We start from the raw sequence: 18,387 nt of genomic DNA on the forward strand, positions 1-18,387 counted from the left end.
TGTCGGAGTGGGCGCTGGTGTGTGTTCTCTTGTTGAGGAAGTTGTGGTATTTCCTCTCCGTCTATTACATTGTCAGCAGGTTCTTCAACAAAATCACTGTCGGAACTGTCTGTTTGTTCGCGAAGTTGAAGGTCAGAGAAATTGTTTAACGGACCGCATGCAAGAAAAGTTGTTGACGGCGGATGCTATGGCTAGTGCTTCTAATTCACAAGGGTACCATTTCAATTGATGTTCTTTGAGTTTAAAGCTGTAATGTTGTGCGATATGTTGCTTCCCGTCACGATTAACGAAAATGGTGGCTCCTTTGTTCACCGGGGATGCATCTGTTGTGAGTGATGACTGATCTGATCGCCGAGGAACGGTGAGCGTTTCTGGACTGCCGTTTGGGCAGTCTTAAAATGACGCAAAAGGGCATCATCCCAATCAATACGTTGGTGACCGTCTAAACCTTTAATGGCATCTTCAAGCGGCGATATTAATGAAGCATACTTCGGGATACATCTGGAGAGAGCTTTAAACGAACTGATATATGAGCACATTGAAGAACATGTCTTTGGTGGTGGAACGACAGCTAAAGCGGATATTTTGTGATTACAAGGTGATATGGTACCATTGGACCATCTCCATCCTAAGATGACGGTAGATTGTGGACAAATAACGGTTTTCATTGGAGAAAGCGTGAGATTGTTTTCTGAGATGCGTTGAAGGACCATTTCATAATCACGAAGTAGGTCTGGGATAGTGTACGCTCCTATAAACAAATAGTAGTGGATAACGATAAGAAATCCCCCAGTAATATAGTCACCGAATACTCGAGATGTTAGTTCATTGAGAAATTCGGATGAACCGGGCATCCCCATAGCAGATCGTAAGTAAACTCTCAGTCCTTTAAATGGGGTCACTGTTGCTAAGTATGGCATGGATTTCTTAGTACCTGGGATTTGAAAGAAGCTCTTAGTAAAGTCAGTTTTAATGATGTATTTGTAGTTCGACAAACGGTGTAGAACATCATCACTTTTCATTGTTAGGTAGGTAAGTAGGTGTGATTCGAACATATTGACCCAAGTTGTTGAAAGCTGTAACAAATCGATAGCTCCCGTCTGGTTTTTTACATAAGAAGCTAGGGAACACAAATTTCACATTGACCCCGACGTCCGCAGGTTTCGCAAGGACGCCTAAACGTTCAAGTTTGTCAGCTTCTTCCTGTAAAAGTTTGAGGTTCCCTTGATTGTAAAATGGAAGTTTACCTTTTTGGGAAGGAGGTTCAACAGGACCCAGATTGATGTCAGCACGGATGGGACCACTTTAGTCGTTATAAGCACCAAAATTTGATTGGTAAACCGCTTGATAGCGAGCATTGGTGTAACGAACTGTTGTCGTTGTTGAGCTGTGAGGAGAGCATCAGGATCGACGGAGAGGGTTTCAATAGAGGCAGTTTATGGTTGTGTTGAAGGTGTTGGGAGGCTGTTGTCCTGTCGGATTGGTGTTTCGTCAGGTACAATGACAGGATGAATGTGGGCAATATGCTGCAACTTTGCGATCTGGATAGATCAGTCATATTCGGGATTCTCACAACGCCGTTGATGACACGTGAGATGGATGGATGTATCCAGTCACTTCGATTTTGCGCTGGTGTATGTGGTTCGATGGCAAGTTCACAATCAAGTTCCTGAAGTGCAGGTGATTTAAACTCGATATATTCACCTGGCATTACAATTTTCTCAGAGTCATTACACAGAAGCGTAGCGCTGATACGACGGATTTGACGTTGGTTTTTTGAGGCATCTCTACCTCTGTTGCCGTACGGAATAGTGGAATTCCCAATTGAAATAGTCTCAGCTTTTAAATGGACATGAATATCGTTTGTTTTGCAAAATGGAATTCCGGCAAGAATATCACAGTCTAACCTTTCAACTAGCAGTTAGCTGAAGCTATAAATGCCCCGAAACCGCCGGAGTTAAACATTTATTGCCAGCCATTATAATTTGATAAGTAACATTTAGTTACGACAATAAAAGCCTTTTAAAACAACATTATGTTCTAAAGTTGAAATTAGATGTAAAGTCCTTTTCTTGGCTGTCATCCTTAAAGTCCGGCAGTAGGACGTGACAACTGAGGAGTATATTCTGACTCAACCTCAAGATTACTTTGGAATAATTAATCATTGAAAATAAAATCAGGCTATTTAGAGCAAAATAAGGGGCCTTCTCTTTGACAGCTGAAACTATTCTTAGAGATTGATAAACGGGGGGGGGGGGGGTCCTAATAAGGTCCGGGGGGTTGGAAAATTTCGAAAAATTAACAAGGGGGGGCGTTTATTTGGAACGTAAGAGTAGGCATGTATTGTATTAAAATTAGTATTTTTCGTGTTAAAATGTTATCGTTTAAAATGGAAAGAAGTCTCTATAAAAATATGCTTCCTGCTTTAAAATATTGATAAGTCCAATTTCCAACTACCACGTTGTGTGGTATGACATTTAAAATAGTTAAAGACCAAAAACACCAGTCTACTATCAGGGAAATAAGCATCATTGTATCAGCATCTTTGTGTATATCCGAAGTCAACAACATTTATAACGTTTAGGTTTTGTTGAATCTAACCTATTCGTAATCTGTTGTAGATAGAAATACAGCATTCATGTAGTTAATATATAACTGCTGTGAATTGATAACGTTAAGGTTTATTTGTTGAATGTAAATTATTCATAACCCGTTGTACTTGTTATCATGTAGTCGATATAAATAACTGATCTGAATTAATACACGCATCAGGAACATCAAGGAAAATGGTTGAACAAATAGCATCGAATTGACGGAACATGCTAGAGGTCAAATTGTGAAATAACGATACGAAGGTTGATTATTAAATCATTTTCTCGTTTTGTTGATAAGCTTGAAAATGACCTAAAAACGGAGAAAAAAATCAAATCATTTAAAATTGTTAAAAATGAGCCATTATGTCACTATAAACCTTTCTGCTAGATTAAGCCTGTTCAAAGGGATGTTTTGATTGATTCTGGTTCTTCACCTAAAAAGGCTCAAAATTTGAGAGGTGTAGCTTTGGGCGACTTCTGTTGCCATGTAACGTGAAAAAAGTAGTACCACTATAACATAAGACATAACTCTACAAATTATACTGTTGCACTGAAAAAACACTCACGACAACTAAAATAACACTCTTACCTTTAGGAAGTGTCATGTAGAAGCATCATTGAATTGTGTTTGTGACATGTATTTCAAATCGAGCTTTAAATAGAAAAAAATCATTATTTACAATTTTGAAAATGTATTACCACCCACCCAGTCATTAAAAACGTTTAGTTCTCATCAATGTACACCCTTATCAAATCAATCTCGCCTCAGTTTCTAGTGCCAAACCGTTAATTTTCTGTTCTTCTAATTCTCTAAATTTAAAATTTTTTCTTTTCTTAATATCTTGTAATCGCTCTAATGTCATTGGCTCGATTATCATATCTTTTAGCTTTCTCACTCTTGAGATCCCAACATACGCTAAACCAATAAATCTTTCTGTATTTCCTAAATCAATCCATGCTTTATTCAAAGTTAATCCTTGAGACTTGTGAATAGTTATTGCCCAAGACAATCTCAAAGGTAGCTGTTGTCGCTCATGCGATGTACCGCGAAGGTCTGAAGAATTTGTTAAAGGAATAATCGGAACACAGCGAGGCTGGTCTTCGCATATACTTGGTCCTTTATAAAAAGAGTCAAATTGAACAATAACAGCTATAGGTAGATTTGGAGGAGAATCTCCTTCTTGATAAATAATATCTTTAACTATTCCCATTGACCCATTACAAAGTCCTTGGTCTGTCCAAAGGTTTCTAGTCAACATTACTCTTGCACCGATGCTTAAAAATACCTTAGGTTCTAATCCACCCATGTCGTCTGAAGAAAGTTTAGCTGATTCTTTATTACTGTGTCTTGCATTAATTTGTGCCACTGGGACATTTAAGCTCATCAATGCTTCATGGTTATCGGAAGCAACTTTCTCATTTGAAAAAGATAATTTCACAAAGTCTTTTAAATTTAAATTATTAGTCAAATTGGCAGGTGTCCTAGATAAGAACATCTGCCAATCTTCCTCAGTTGAATCACCGTTTCTTAATCTCAATAAGGCAGCTTTGAATTTTCCTGCTCAAAATCATCACCTTTAGATCTTTCATTTACTGTCAGCTTTATCACAGTCGTAAACCTTCTATACATGCAAAAACCCAATGTACCAATTTCACTTCTAGGTTTCTTATGATACAATACTTCATCTCCAACAGGGGGTAATTGAGCAATGTCTCCTACCAAGATTATAGATATTCCACCAAAAGCTTTGTCTGATTCACCTGTTCCTTGTCTACACCGTTTATCTATCCATCCTAGCATATTTTGACCAACAACAGAATACTCATCAATAATCATATATCTAATTCCACTGAGTCTTTCTTGTAGTCGTAAGAGTGCAGGACCCTTCAAATCGTTTCGGTTTTTTCCTCTTATTGGAAGATTCAATAAAGAATGCAAAGTCTTACCATTAATATTAAATGCAGCTATTCCAAAGTAGGCTGATACAATACATTTCTCTTTCAGTAAAGCTCTAATGTTATTAATTAAGTAACTTTTTCCACTCCCTGCTAACCCGGTAATCATCATGAATAGCTGATCTCTCTGATTCATATCATGATCTAATAATATATCAAATGCTTTTCTTTGCGACTCATTAAGGGAGTCTACTTTTAGTTCAAACACTTGTTCAACTGGGTTCTCAGACATTTCGGCTTTTCTTTTGTCAAGCCAAGAAACCATATTTCCAATCTGCTCTTCAGTGTAATTATTTCTACAAGACTGCCAATATTCTAAATCGTTATGAGATGGCTCATCTTGATTAATTTCGTTGTTATTCGCACATAAATCAGCTAAGTGCATCCATTCTTCACGTTCCCCTTCAACATTCTCTTCAAACTCATCAGTTTCTGACCTTTCAAAATATAATTCAGCATTATTAAATTCTCTTCTCCAATTAGGGACAACACTTTGACCTAAATCAGTTTGCAAAAACTCATTCCATTTTTGGCAAAACATATCAGTATCATTCTCACTTAAACCATCCCAAGCATCACTAATCCTGGTCCTCCATGGTTTGTATTTTAGCAGTTGGTATTTGCAAAATACATAAAAATTAGGTCCTTTTGGATCAAATGATGGTGTTGGGAAGGCTCTAACAATAACTGGCTTCTTACGTTTTTTCAAAACATCTTTTTGCACTGAATAGTTTGAAACAAATTGCATAAAATTGCTATCTAAAACGAATGCATCACATCCTTCAAGGTTAGCTCTGTTAGCATAATTATCAACAGTTGAAGCTTCAGTAAGGACATCCTCATTATTGATTTCAACCTTTCGAGATCCGTCAACCGAAACATTAACAACTTGAAAAGATGAACTGACCAGTTTTAATGATAATATATGGTGCATTACCTCTTGTATACTAAAATCTCTTTCCCCGACAGCTCTAATCATTAATTTCTGAATAACAGATCTCATTTGTTCAGTTCCTTTTAAATTCTCAACAACAGAAACAAAAGCGTCTCGAGCAACATCTGATATTTTTTCTGCCTTTGAGGCATACTTAGCAAGATATTCTAAACATGCATTGTAATCTATAATTGGTTGTATATCGCAATTAGCTCTCCATGATTGCAATTGCAATCTCTGATGCCTGTTTACTCTTGAGTCGTTTCTTTTTAATACAATTTTTGGTCTGTACTGCTTACCATATTTCTTTGAATTCAATTCTTCAAATTCAATATAAGTTTCATTGCAATCCTCAAAAGGAAAATTGAATCTACAATATTGTTCATCATCATTCTTTTTACGTAAGCAATAGGCTGTACTGCACTTAGTATGCCTCTGAACACTATTTACTAAATTTGCATAATCATTGTCAAGCTCATTTTCATCAATGTCTTCAACTTTTTTTTTGCATGGGTGCACTTTCGGTTTTACCCAGCCTTCTTCAGGAGTACAGGGGTTACAAGCTGTCACAATAGAATCAACATATTCAGTAACTTCCCTTTCTGCTGCTTTTCCTTCATTGACTTTAGTTTCAAGCTCAACTCTGACATTATCCTCAAATTCAGAATCTAGTAATTCTTTCTCAGCTATATGTCCTTCTAAAGCCTTTTGAGTAAGAGAGCACAATCCTGGGTCATTTTTAAGTTTTGCTACCCCATGACAGTGGATAGAGCCTCTCATAACAGCATATTCAAATCTGTACCAGTGCCATTCAGCACCTAAGGTCTCATAAAGCCAAAGTTTAACAAAGTTTTCAACTCTGACAGTAAAAAACCAGTCTATCAAATGAGGATTATTAATAATATTTTCTCGCAATGTATCACTTGAGCTATCATTATCATTTGAAAATAATGCATGATATTCTGGCCAATGGAATTCAGCACATGACAGAGTCCAAAAAATTGTTGGAGAACCAACCTGACTAATTGTAGCTTTTAATTCTTCTTTAGCCTGATTCCAGTACGCATTTGTACCTGTTACATTCTTCGCATATCTCATTAGCTTTTTCATGATTGTAGCATGACTACCTTCTCTAACCATATCCTGTAATTCATTAATTGTCAAATTAGCTTCTCCTGGATTTTGCTTCAAGTAAAAACTTCCTTGTCCCAACAGACGTCTACGATAAAGCATATTGTAAGCCCAAAACCCAAATCGAGGATGGGCTGCAAATCTGTATACCCATTTCCCATCTATCATTTCAGCAAATTTTATCAAATGTTTAATCTTTTCAGAAAAAGATTCTGTATCACTTTTAGCAATAGACCTTCTGATGCTTGAATTGGTTGGATCTCCTTTACCATCTGGGAAAAGTGTTGGAAAAGCTAAAGTAGCCAAATACTCTGTAGTGAACTCATTTAAAGGCTCGTTGCCTATCTTAACAGATTCTGGATTCAAAATTGAATCATTAATTATATCTTTTTCTTTCTTAGTTTTTACTTTAATTGGAATAAAACTCCCCATTTCAGTATTGCAATCATAAGTTTTTTCTTCACTATCCTCAGAATTTGGACCAAAATCAGGAAGAATTCCCTCATTATCTAAATCATCATCTTCAACCTCTTCTTGATTGAAGTCTACATTCATTGGCATTTGCAAATAATCATCTTCAGGCAATTTATCAAATCTACTTCTATCAATAGTCACATTTTGGTACCTTGGGTTATTTGGTTCCCCCATACTATTCTTTCCGGTTAGCCACACTAATGCATCAAGAACTTTTTGTCTCCGCACTCTTAGGTCTCTTGATCTGTTATCTTTCCCGTCAATTTTAAAAACGATAACTGGTATATCACTGGGATATCTTGGCAAAACATTAGCAATGTGCTGAACATCATGCGGTAAAGTTAGAACATGTCCTTTATAAGCTTTTTGCCCTCCATTTGGCTTAGTATAAACTTGAATAATAGGAAATGCTCTAGCAATAAGCATTTCTTCAACCTGTGTTAAACCTTGCAGTTCCAGTGGAACTTTACTTGGAATCATATCATTTTCAATACTAAATTTCTTTGGCTGAGTTTTATCTCTTTTACATCGTACGCATTCATAATTACTTTTATCATTTGGAGTCTTACAAAGTGGCCAGCCTTCCTTACAAGTGTTGCACTGAAAAATAGTCATTTCTAATTTTTTGTGAAATTTATCACCCAAAAAGTCGCCATTCTTTTCTGTATTTTGCCTTTTTTTAGCATGATTACGTTCACGCTGCTGAGCCTTTATTTCTCTTATTCTTTATATCTTTTCATAATATTCTTTTTGTTTCTCATAATATTCTTTTTGTTTCTCTTTACGCAAATCTTTTGTTTTATCATGATTACGTTCACGCTGCTGAGCCTTTATTTTTTTTATTCTTCTCATAATATTCTTTTTTTTTCTTTACGCAAATCTTTTGTTTTATCATGATTACGCTCACGCTGAGCCTTTATTTTATCTTTATTCTTCTCATAATATTCTTTTTGTTTTTCTTTACGCAAATCTTTAGTTTTGGCGAAATATTCCTGACGCTTTTGTTTTTGCAAATCTTTTGTTTTGGCTAAATATTCCTTACGCTTGTCTTTTGTCTTTTCATAATAGTTTTTTTTATCCTCACAGTTGTTTTTGTAATAATTCTTCCTTTTCAAATTAATATGTTCCTTATTATTTGCATAATATCTTTTATCGATCTCAGCTTTATCTTCCTCAATTTTTTTGCTTTTGCTTCTTAATGGATAGTCCTTTAAATCATCTTTGCCCATCTTTCTTTTCCTCAAAGTGCTAGCTATCTCAAAATGTACAAAATTAGTTTGATCAGAAATGTTTTCCTTTATGTAAATGCAAAAAAACCATCCATCTTTTTGAATCTCATAAAGTTGACGCAAGCTTTCGCAACAAAATGTTTTTTCATGTAAATCATCAATATAGATCCAATTGTTATCATCTAATACAGCACATGAAAAGTGGGCTCCTTTATGTCTAACAAGACCTCTCAGCACATAGTTTTGATCATTTAAAACCAAATTCTGTCCAAATTCTATATCATAATCACCTCCAAATTCTACAAGGTAGATTGTAGGTGCAACAAATGACACTAGCGATGTATCGTGAGAAATATTCCCACAACTACTGCACATTATTGATTTATCAATCATAACTGGGTTTAAAAGATTTTGCCAATTATAAAGTCATCTAAAAGATTTAAGTTTAATTCTGAAATGTAATTCAAAAATATACTACATTGACGAATTAATTCTTCACCACAGTTAGGGCATGATCCCTCCATTCTGTAACGTGTCTCAAATAAAGCTTTCTCTTGCTCTGAAAAATTACGAACAATACTTCCTGAAAAAATCTGAGAAAACTCAGCATCGCAATCACGTTTTTCAAAAGATGTGCAATTTGCAATTAAGAAGTCCCAAACAGGCTGACGAATAATAGACAAGTTTTCTTCATTTTCTCTATTGTCTGTGATGTCTGCATTCAAAATGATACTGTATGACTTCAAACAATTTGTTAACAAATCAAAGAATAAGCTCTTCTGTGTCTCAATTTCAGCAATGTATGGGCCAAACGTAGTATATGCTATTTCCAAAAATGAGTCTACTGCACATGTATACACTGAATCTTGGTGTCTACACAAATTCATAAAATGTAAGTCTCTATTACCTCTATCATTTTTGTACACGTACCTCTCCTGATCTATCTGTTCTTCCTCTGAAGAAAGCTCATCAATAATTTTCTGAGAAATTCCTTCATCAGAAACTGAAGAAGGCTCAATAAATTTCTGAGATATTCCTTCCGAAGAAGGCTCATCATGATTTTTCTTAGACATTTTCATAGATATTTGAATATTTATACCTTTTTCTGTTTTCTTGTTCAGCAAAAAAAGCCCAGCTAGCTACAAAACAAAATGCAAGTCATTGTCAACCATCGTGGATGGAATAGCTAGGAAAACCTACCTTCTCTGTCCGTGCATAGCTAGGAAATCAATACAAGTAGCAACAAAAGAGATATCGCGCGCGAACATTTTTTAACCACGGCGGCCCGCTCAGAATCGGAAGAAACAACATGAACATGAATCATGAATATTTTTCTGGCGAGCAAGTCCCGCTACGTGAAGCAACAAAAGCCCCTGCGGGGCAATAAGTCAAAGGACAAATGTTTCAAGTCAACCAAAGAAGTATTTGTGTCTCTAAGCCATTTTTTCATGTGAAAATTCTCAATTTTACGTCTTGATTCGCGAAAGTTTATGCTCGCGAAAAATATTTTTCCGTTAAATTCGCGAAAGTAAATGTCGTGAATTTCGCGATTTTTCGTCCTCGCGAAAGTTTCTGCTCGCGAAAGTTTGTACGCCTAAAGTACTGTGTACCCTCCATTTGCCTAAGCCCCCCCCTCCTGGGGAAATAATATCTTGAGAGATTTTTTAGCAAGTGAAGACAAATTGAAATAGCAAATATAAAAATGTAAATGCGGATTGGAAAAATTCTTATAATTTCCACTTCTATTGATTACAGCTTTATTCAGCCGGCAAACTTTCATCTACTCTTCAAGAAGCAATGATTTTCAATGTGGGTAAAAAGTCAAGCTATGTTTCTACTGGGATCAATTTGAAGTCAAATCAATCATTTACCTTGGTTCGCATCCTTGTTTCTTTGTTTTGAATAACGGTACACCATGAAGATGATGAACTCAATCAAAAGAACTGTTCCAATTCCTTCAAAATAACATCTGATGAACGAAATTGTTGACATAGTATCTAATAAAAGATTACATAATCTTTAAACTCTTTTCTTCTGGAATGAATGTGGCGAGACTATCGATTTGAGGCCTGAAACTCAAACAGTTAAGGGGGGCGTACGGGGTTTGCGATTTCCGAAATACCGAATAATTTTGCCAAATTTTCCGAGATTCCTTAAAAAAATACTTGCGATACTGATTTTTCGGGTACTTCTCCCCGTTTTGACTAATTTTTGATTTTTCATGTATGAATTCCGAAAAAAGGGGATAAAAACTTTATAATACCGAAATTTCGAAGCAAAAATTCATGAATTTCCGATACCGAAACAATTTCAAAATTCTGAAATACCGAAAGAATTTTGCCTGATTTCCGAAATTCCGAAGAAAAAAAGGTCGATTTCCGCAATTCCTAAAAACCGTACGCCCCCCACAGTTAAGGACCAAATAACGTTCGATTTCCTTTGCAATAACAAGAACAAGATTAGAATAATTTAAGGTTCAAAAAACCAAAAGTAAATCATATAGTCATTTTAACTTACCTGATTCTAAAGCTTGCTTCGTGTTTGGGCACGCGGTTGGTTTAGTTTGAGTTGTTGTGGATAACCCTACTGGTGAGAGAAACGGTTTTTTATAATACTTTATGGCACTCAACATGAGTCCTGTCATCGGGGGCATGACACTTTCACTTTTTAGCAGACTAGATTTTTTAAGTCAAGGTTCCGACCATAGTCGGAAAATTGATTTTAGAATTTGAACATTTTAAAAGTTATGTTTTAGGTTCTTTAACACTTTTAAGAAGGATTTGCCTTTATAAATTGCTTTTTAATCAAATCCCTTAAGAGTAATTAAGAATTTAATTACAAAAATGACGGTATGAACTTTAAAAAGACGTTAAGAGCCAGTTTTTTTTAAGAGCGGGGCAGGTCCAATAGTTTGAAACTTAGATTTTTTTCATTTTTGGATATGTTGTTAAGTACAATGAACTGAGTAAAATCCGGGTTGGTCTAAAAAGCAGGGTAGCCAATTGGGGTAGCCAATTGGGCTAGGTTGTGGGGTACCTAAATATTTTACAGACCAGAATAGAAATACCGAAAATGAATACATAGAACCACATTTTACTGACCAGGGAGCACGAATCTGATTGATACTTAGATTGATCATGTATGATTACAAAGATAAACAAAGATATAAATTACCACGTGTTAATGCACGAGGAGTAAGAAATAGAGCTTCATTATAATAGAGCTATTTCAAAAGACTTTTTGTACCTATTAAAAGCTGCCATATTAAAAAATTTTGAAAGGAATTGATTGTTTGAAACATCTAAACATGATATAAATTAAACAATATATTCAATAACAAAGGATTGTTAAGATATGACAAGATTAGAGATCATATGGCCCAAAGGCGATTCCAAAGCTATTATCATCGAATTACAGCTTCACGGAAATAACAATTAAAAATATATATAAAATCTAAATATTAAATATTAAAAAAAGATATTTTTTATTCGGGTCTGTAAATTTTCAAACGAAGCCAAGAAGGAAGACAAAATGGCGCCAGGTCTCTTGAGAAGTAACAAAGTTCAGTACCTTTGGAAAAAAGGCTATTGTGGCTGAAGTTCGAAAGGAATCTTAATTTTTATTACATGGAATCATTACGAAAGCAGCCACCGAGGGCAAAAGACGGAATAGCTGTTCCGGAGACCCCCCTCAGCTGGAAATGGCCTAGGTGTTCCGGGAAATTTTCAAAAAATTTGCTCCTGGAAATACATAGCTGTTCCCTGGAAAAATCGTGAAAGCTCTATATCAGCTTTCCAGCTGGAAATTCACATGTGTTCCGGGTTGATTCCATGTAATTTTCACAACTGATATAGAACTTGGGAGCTGTTCCTGTAGCCAACTAGCTGGAAATCTGGAGCTGTTCCGGTCGAGATTAAGTTTTTTTTTCTGGACAAAGATCGAAAGATTGAGCTGTTCCTTGAATTAGCCAGCTGGAAATTTAGAGCTGTTCCGGTCGATTTTTTTCGAGCTGCTCCTTAGACAGTTTAAAACAAGACGCTCCTGGAAAAACTTCCCTACTGGAGTAGGAACAGCCTAAATTTTTGCTGGCAAATTGAAAAAAAAAATGAAAAAAATGAGCGTTCCTCTACAGTAGGGTTACTTTTCCAGGAGCGATTTGTGTTCCGAGCTGTCTTAATTTAAAAACTCTTGATTTAAAAACACGGGGGTAACATAAAATGTAAGCTATGATAGCAAGCAATTGTAAAATTAGAAAAAAATTTCTACCATAACTTTCACAGTTTAGAAAATTACATCTTTTGAATGAGAGTTTTTACAAAATCATGAAAGTAGCAGAAAATAAAATGCCAGCGTAAAACTAAACTATCTGGTAACCCCCGTCTTTACACGAAGTAAGAAAATAGAATTTGCAAAATGGTAGCAGAGTGGCGCGAAACTATTTTGTTCTGGTTGGTATCGAAGTACAAACTTTGCAAAAGTTAAAGCTATTTCAAAGTAAATCTTAACCAAACATCATGATCCTTGCCACAAATCACTGATTAACTGTATGAAACGCTTTTGCAGTTATTCTCGAAGGAACTGGGGAGGATATTTTTGTGGTTCTTTGAGCAAAATGGACTAATCTTTTAACAACTCAACTCATCATGACATCTTGGTGGATCACAACTGAATAAAATGAAACACTGTCAAGAAGAACACTGAAAACATCAAACTTCAAAACTAACAAGCATGAGCAGGTATGTTTTTTTTTTAACTTTTCAGTTCTATACCAGACTCTCCCACTCTATACAATCGATAACTTTTTCCCAACCATTGATGACCAATCAATAAATAACTGATTGATTGATTGGATATCGACTGATGGTGATGGGGAATCAAGCCTTTTCTATAAATAATTTGCTATATCTTTTTTTACCAAACCTCACTTCTCAAAAATTAAAAAAGATTATCATTCAGGCACATCCTGGCAAATGAACGGGGTGAGCATTTGCATGGGGTATTCGTCACCCAGTGTAAATGAGATAGGACGTCTCAGGCTAAAAGCGTGAAAATGAATAAAAATGAACTTCAAGCTGAAAATGGGAAAAAAGGAAGAAAACTGGGAACTTCATTTTTTCGTTAAAAGTTTCTTCAATCTTCGAAGACAAAATTGACCCATGGAAAAAAAATTTCATCTATGCAGTTCTTTGAAATGAAGCAAAATATTTCCAACCCGGTTCAATTGCGTGGGGTATTCAGTGCTATTACATCACTTTTGTTTTCGACCCCTTGCATTTGCCACCAATCGCAAGTGAAAAATACCCCGTTCATTTGCCAGGATGTGCCTGACTGATTATCAAGTAAGTTAATAATCAGGGAAAATTTTTTTCGATTTTTCAGATGACACCCGCGCAAAAATAAGTCTGAATGGAAATCTGAAAAGGCGGCCGTCCACATAGAACGTACGCACTAAGAGGGAGGGGGATCTTCTCAAAAGCTTGTGCTTTTGACAGGGGGAGGGGTCAAATGGAAATGTTACATACTCGGGTAACTTAATGCATGTCCCAATTTCTCCAAAAACTACTTATATTTCTACATTTCTTTTTGTATTTATGACGTCATAATTAGGTTTTCTTAACCCCATTCAACCTATGCTTTTAGAGGCGGTTCAGAACTAGGGGAAAACTACGTACTTACTAGATAGAGGGGGTATAGCCATTTGTGTACGCTTGCGTACAGGGGGAGGGAGTACTTGGTTTTCAACATCTTAGTGTGTACGTACTACGGGGACGGCCCCAAGGTCTAAGCCTTGAATTTTTTTTACAAGGTGATATTCCAAAAATTCTGTGTCAGACTTTCTGAAACACTGAGTTGAGCTATGAATTGAAAATGTTTTCAAAAATATTTTTCAGAGAATCTGAATCCTAAAAAATTGATTTTTGAGATTTTAAGTCAGGAAAACGTGTTGCGCTTAAGTCAGTAAACAAAGCAAATTTTGTTGTGATCTTGAGAAAACATAAAATTTGGGTGAAAACTGCCACAAAACTGTGACAAATTGTTCATTGATAGTCCAGGATGACTCTGTAGCCATAAAAACCTTTCTGGTGCATATTTTCATTCATATATACTTGAATTGACAATGAGCTGACTTGACCTAAGGTGGTTATGAGTAGTGGGTGTCAGATGAGAATGTATGTCTTGAGAAGTTATGTCCAGTTCATTATAATTCACATTTCCATCTTTGTTACATCATGTTGTGCTTGGATTTATATCTGCTACAAACCATTATGTCAGCTACTAAAAGCACACATCCAGCCCAATCCGCAAAACAAAATGGTAGCAACTTGAGAGTTTTACGCAGAAATCAAACATAACCACATACAACCAAAGTACAGCAATTTTCTAGCTTCTGTAGAGTCTATTCTTGATTTAAATTAATCATTTCCATCAAAAGGAGATTTTTTTCTGTTGCTAGGGGGATTTTTTAAGCACCAAGCAGGAAAAAAATGCTCACTGCAGCCTGAATGATAAAGATATCACTATGAAATTCTCAGGGGATGTTCAGAAAGACTAATGGATCTAAAAATACCCAAAAATCGAAATTCAATTATTTTTTCGATGATTTTAAATTTGGCAGTAGACCGCCACCTTAAATTTCAAAAAATGTCAAAGGACCACTTTTAACATGTCTACCACAATATCAAAAGAAGCAAAATTTAATCCTCATGAAAATTAATCCAATTGGAGTATCAAAGTTGATTGATATCCAATCCATCAATTGGTTTTCGGTTGGTTATTAAGTGAAAGAAAGCTGTCGATTGTATTTAGTGAGAGTCTGGTCCATGCAGCCCTCGAATTTCAGGTCGGCATTCGGCAGTGCCGACCTAAAAGCCGACCAAAGAGTGCGTATGGTCGGCAGTTCATTGCCGACCATATTCATTGATTCTCTCGGCAGCCGACCATAAGTTATCTTTTAGGTCAGCAAAGCCGACCTTAACAGCAACTGTAACTGTAAAATGAAAGTCCCTAATAAGAACCATATCGCACTCAAATAAAAAAACAAACATTGTCGTAGCCTTTAAACAATTTTGCCGACCTAAAATATAGCTCAGATCGGCATTGCAGACCTAAAAACAAGCTTAGGTCGGCAAAATTTTGCCGGCCTTCGGCCGGATTTGGACGGCACTTACGTGCCGACTTACTTTTACTTGAATTTCGAGGGCTGTCCATGTGATTTTTACATAATTTCTTGTGCCGATGATTAAAATTTTTTTTAATATTACAGTATGGTATTATTACACTTTTTTGGATTAGTAAAAGTTCAATGTAAAAATTTTAATCAACATTTTGGACTTTGAAGATTTTATTTTAAAATTTTTGTGTGAGTTTCACAGCTAAGTAGCTGTACGTATGCATCGTATATTAAGAGTTCATTATTGTGTTTGTCAATCAAGAAACTTTTCTTGATGACAAACTGTATTTTCTGGGAATTAACAAGTAATCTTTGGTAACTCCGATCAGATTTTTATTAAATTGGGATTGTGTTGCCATGGTGCTTGTGTCACAGTATGTGACATTGAAAACCAAAATCAATAATCAATGGATGATTGATGACAAATCGATAACAATTAATGAAAAATCAATTACCATCGATACACTGGAAGTTAATTGATAATGATCGATTGTTAATCGTCAGAACCAATTCCGAAAGGTAGTCGATAGTAATTGATACCTCATCAATAACAATTGATTTTGCATCAGTATCCTGGATTATTGATTCTGATATTTATGATCAATTAGATCATTTATGACTTCCTCAAATTGTTTATCTGAGACTTATTCATTACTGGCTCATCTGAAACCCTTCACAAAGGGGTGAAATACTTTAAAGATATATTAAATAACTAAAAATAATTGTTAACGTTAAATCACAAATAGAATATAATTAAAATGCTGATACTGCTGTCTGGCTGTATTCGGAGACTTAAGATATTTTCTGTGTTTTTGGATAACTTTGGGAAGGCTTGGTACTTTTTTAAATCAAATGATCCAAAAGATTCATATGTCTAAAAAACGAGGGGGTTTGGATACAAGATTATGGGCGATGACGCGCTTCTCGAACTATGCTGAACTTAGTTACCTTTTTTTGCTCAGAATATAATATATTTTTATATTTCATATTATTGCTAATTTTACCATTTATATTATATATATATACATTTTAAGATAAACAGCAATGTGACAGACGTTTTTGCGAGTTACCTATATCTTGTCATTTTCTCTAAAATGAAATTGTCTCTCGGGATTGACATGTTGTGACGCGCTCCTTCTTCAAAGGCGTTTTTGCGAGCAACAATACTTTCCCTTTGAGATGGTTTATGCTAGATTACAAAGGGGTCATTAAATGAATCGATACGGCTACACATTTTAGCCACATTAAAAACCAAAGTTCCTTCCCAATAAAGTTAGCCGGTATCTTTTGACGTAGTGGTCACGATTGTCTTTTTGACAATAATAAGGTTTTAAATGTGTCAAGCAGAAAGTAACACTTTTGCATTGCACTTAACACTTCTTTGGAGATGAAACCTTTTGGTTCTAGTTAGGGGATGAAAAGAGTATGTCATACTTTTCATAAAGTAGTGATCTTTAGGTTTGTACATGTAATGAATACCTTTACTTTCAATCGAAGTTGTTGAAAAGATATGAGGCACTGTTTGCAAAATATACTATTTAAGATGTACACACAGTAATATATCTTTATCTGATATATCTTTTTATTTCAGCTATAAAGAATTGACCTGGACATGAATTCAAAGCTCCAAGAATTCAAAATGCAGAAATTGGTATGGTTTTTATTGAACATTTGAATTTGAGAGTTTAATTGAATTGACTGCACTAATTTGTTTAATATTTATTGGGTGTTCTGACATTTAAAATCCATACAGGGGGTGGACAAAACTTTTCAAGCAAAAAATAATAATTAGTTAAAATGGGTACATACTAGATACCCCTTGAAAATGTCAAAACTATAAAAAAAAACTTGGAAAAAGTTCTTCATACCTTTTAAGTGAGTGTGCACGGGTTTTAAGATAACTTTTAGCCCCTTGACTTTCCTTAAACCCTACCCTCTGGAAATTTTTTTTCAGATTGCCCCAGTGAAAAGTTTGTTTATCCTTCTGTATGGATATAAAATGTAATGGGTCATAGTTTCCTGTTCTGTACTATAAAAATTGAAATTTATTTACGTAAATTTTAAGTAGCACGCATATGACACCGCTCTAGTGTTTGCCTCTCATCCATACACTTTTTTTTTCATGATACCTGCTTTAACCATTGCCTATTAATCAAGCACTTCCGTTTCCATTTCAGCTATCAACTGGACGATGGGCATGAAGTGAAATGGGATGAGATTCAAAATACCAATGATGCTTTCAGTGATAAGACTGCTGCAGGAGAAAACATAACGCAAGACTTCAATTGTAATGGCTATGGATGATTCAGCTTTTGAAATCTTTAGAACAGTCCATGTTTTAAAATGATATATTGTCAGACAATCCAACTCAAACGTTTACGATGAAGTAGCTATTGCATCCAGTATACTCATTTAGCTAACCGGATATGTCAAGAATGTTTCTCTTTCAAATAAACTTTCTCCCCTTTAAAATTTACCTCCTCTTTTTGTACAAGCCGCCCCTTCTTTTGAATTCAGTAAAACTTTCAAACCCATTATTGTCAAGGGGGTGTGACCACTGTATTTTTATTTTATAAACTCCCCCCCCCCTAAAAAACTTATGATTTATTACCATTTTGCCTTGAAACGCAAAAAACAACTCAAGTTACCCAGAGTCGTGGTTTTACAAGTCTCTTTGATAAATGTTTTAAATAAAACCTTTAACATCTCTACTTTATTTCCTGGAAGTTCTTTTTCAAAATTTTCAATTTCAACAATATTTTTCAATCGCTTAAAGATAGGTAGCTTTTTTCTAATGGCCCCCAAAACGGAGGTTTGAAATTTTAGCGATTTCTCGAGATATCTTTAAGATATGAATACAAAATTTTGACCATACTTTTAAAATGTGATTTAGAGGGT

General features: G+C 35.3%; 3 protein-coding genes and 1 long non-coding RNA gene across 4 annotated transcripts in view; 1 reads left to right on the top strand and 3 right to left on the bottom strand.

The window, feature by feature from the left end:
• Positions 1–308: 308 nt before the first annotated feature.
• LOC136801808 (uncharacterized) lies at positions 309–860 on the bottom strand. The gene has a single exon (XM_067058474.1). It carries the CDS (start codon positions 858–860, stop codon positions 309–311), a length of 552 nt encoding a protein of 183 aa, XP_066914575.1.
• Positions 861–2,362: 1,502 nt separating this feature from the next.
• LOC136801729 (uncharacterized) lies at positions 2,363–7,796 on the bottom strand. Its single transcript, XM_067058388.1, has 3 exons — positions 4,542–7,796; positions 3,184–3,246; positions 2,363–2,904 (listed from the first exon to the last, which is right to left on the bottom strand). The coding sequence occupies exons 1-2, from the start codon at positions 7,702–7,704 to the stop codon at positions 3,209–3,211; spliced, it is 3,201 nt and encodes a 1,066-aa protein (XP_066914489.1). The 5' UTR covers positions 7,705–7,796; the 3' UTR covers positions 2,363–2,904; positions 3,184–3,208.
• A 2,385-nt stretch (positions 7,797–10,181) lies between these two features.
• LOC136801809 (uncharacterized) overlaps positions 10,182–18,387 on the bottom strand; it is a 31,940-nt gene continuing 23,734 nt past the window's right edge. The window contains exons 9-10 of the mRNA XM_067058475.1: positions 10,836–10,901; positions 10,182–10,315 (exon numbers count right to left, since the gene is read on the bottom strand). Of these exons, the coding sequence (XP_066914576.1) occupies positions 10,182–10,315; positions 10,836–10,901 (200 nt within the window). The remainder of the gene's footprint in view (positions 10,316–10,835; positions 10,902–18,387) is intronic.
• On the top strand, positions 12,700–18,219 carry LOC136801730 (uncharacterized). Its single transcript, XR_010845913.1, has 3 exons — positions 12,700–13,054; positions 17,081–17,140; positions 17,667–18,219. It is a non-coding gene; the product is annotated as an uncharacterized lncRNA (long non-coding RNA).

This window comes from Clytia hemisphaerica, unplaced genomic scaffold, assembly GCF_902728285.1.
Source record: "Clytia hemisphaerica strain Z4C2 unplaced genomic scaffold, Clytia hemisphaerica genome assembly, whole genome shotgun sequence".
Classification (NCBI taxonomy): Eukaryota; Metazoa; Cnidaria; class Hydrozoa; order Leptothecata; family Clytiidae; genus Clytia; species Clytia hemisphaerica.

Coding starts and splice junctions, on each gene's coding strand:
- LOC136801729 (XM_067058388.1), bottom strand. CDS start 7,704: ATGACTATTTTTCAGTGCAACACTTGTAAGGAAGGCTGGCCACTTTGT. Junction 3,247..4,541: donor AGCTGCATTTAATATTAATG/GTAAGACTTTGC, acceptor TTCTATTTAAAG/CTCGATTTGAAATACATGTC.
- LOC136801808 (XM_067058474.1), bottom strand. CDS start 860: ATGGGGATGCCCGGTTCATCCGAATTTCTCAATGAACTAACATCTCGA.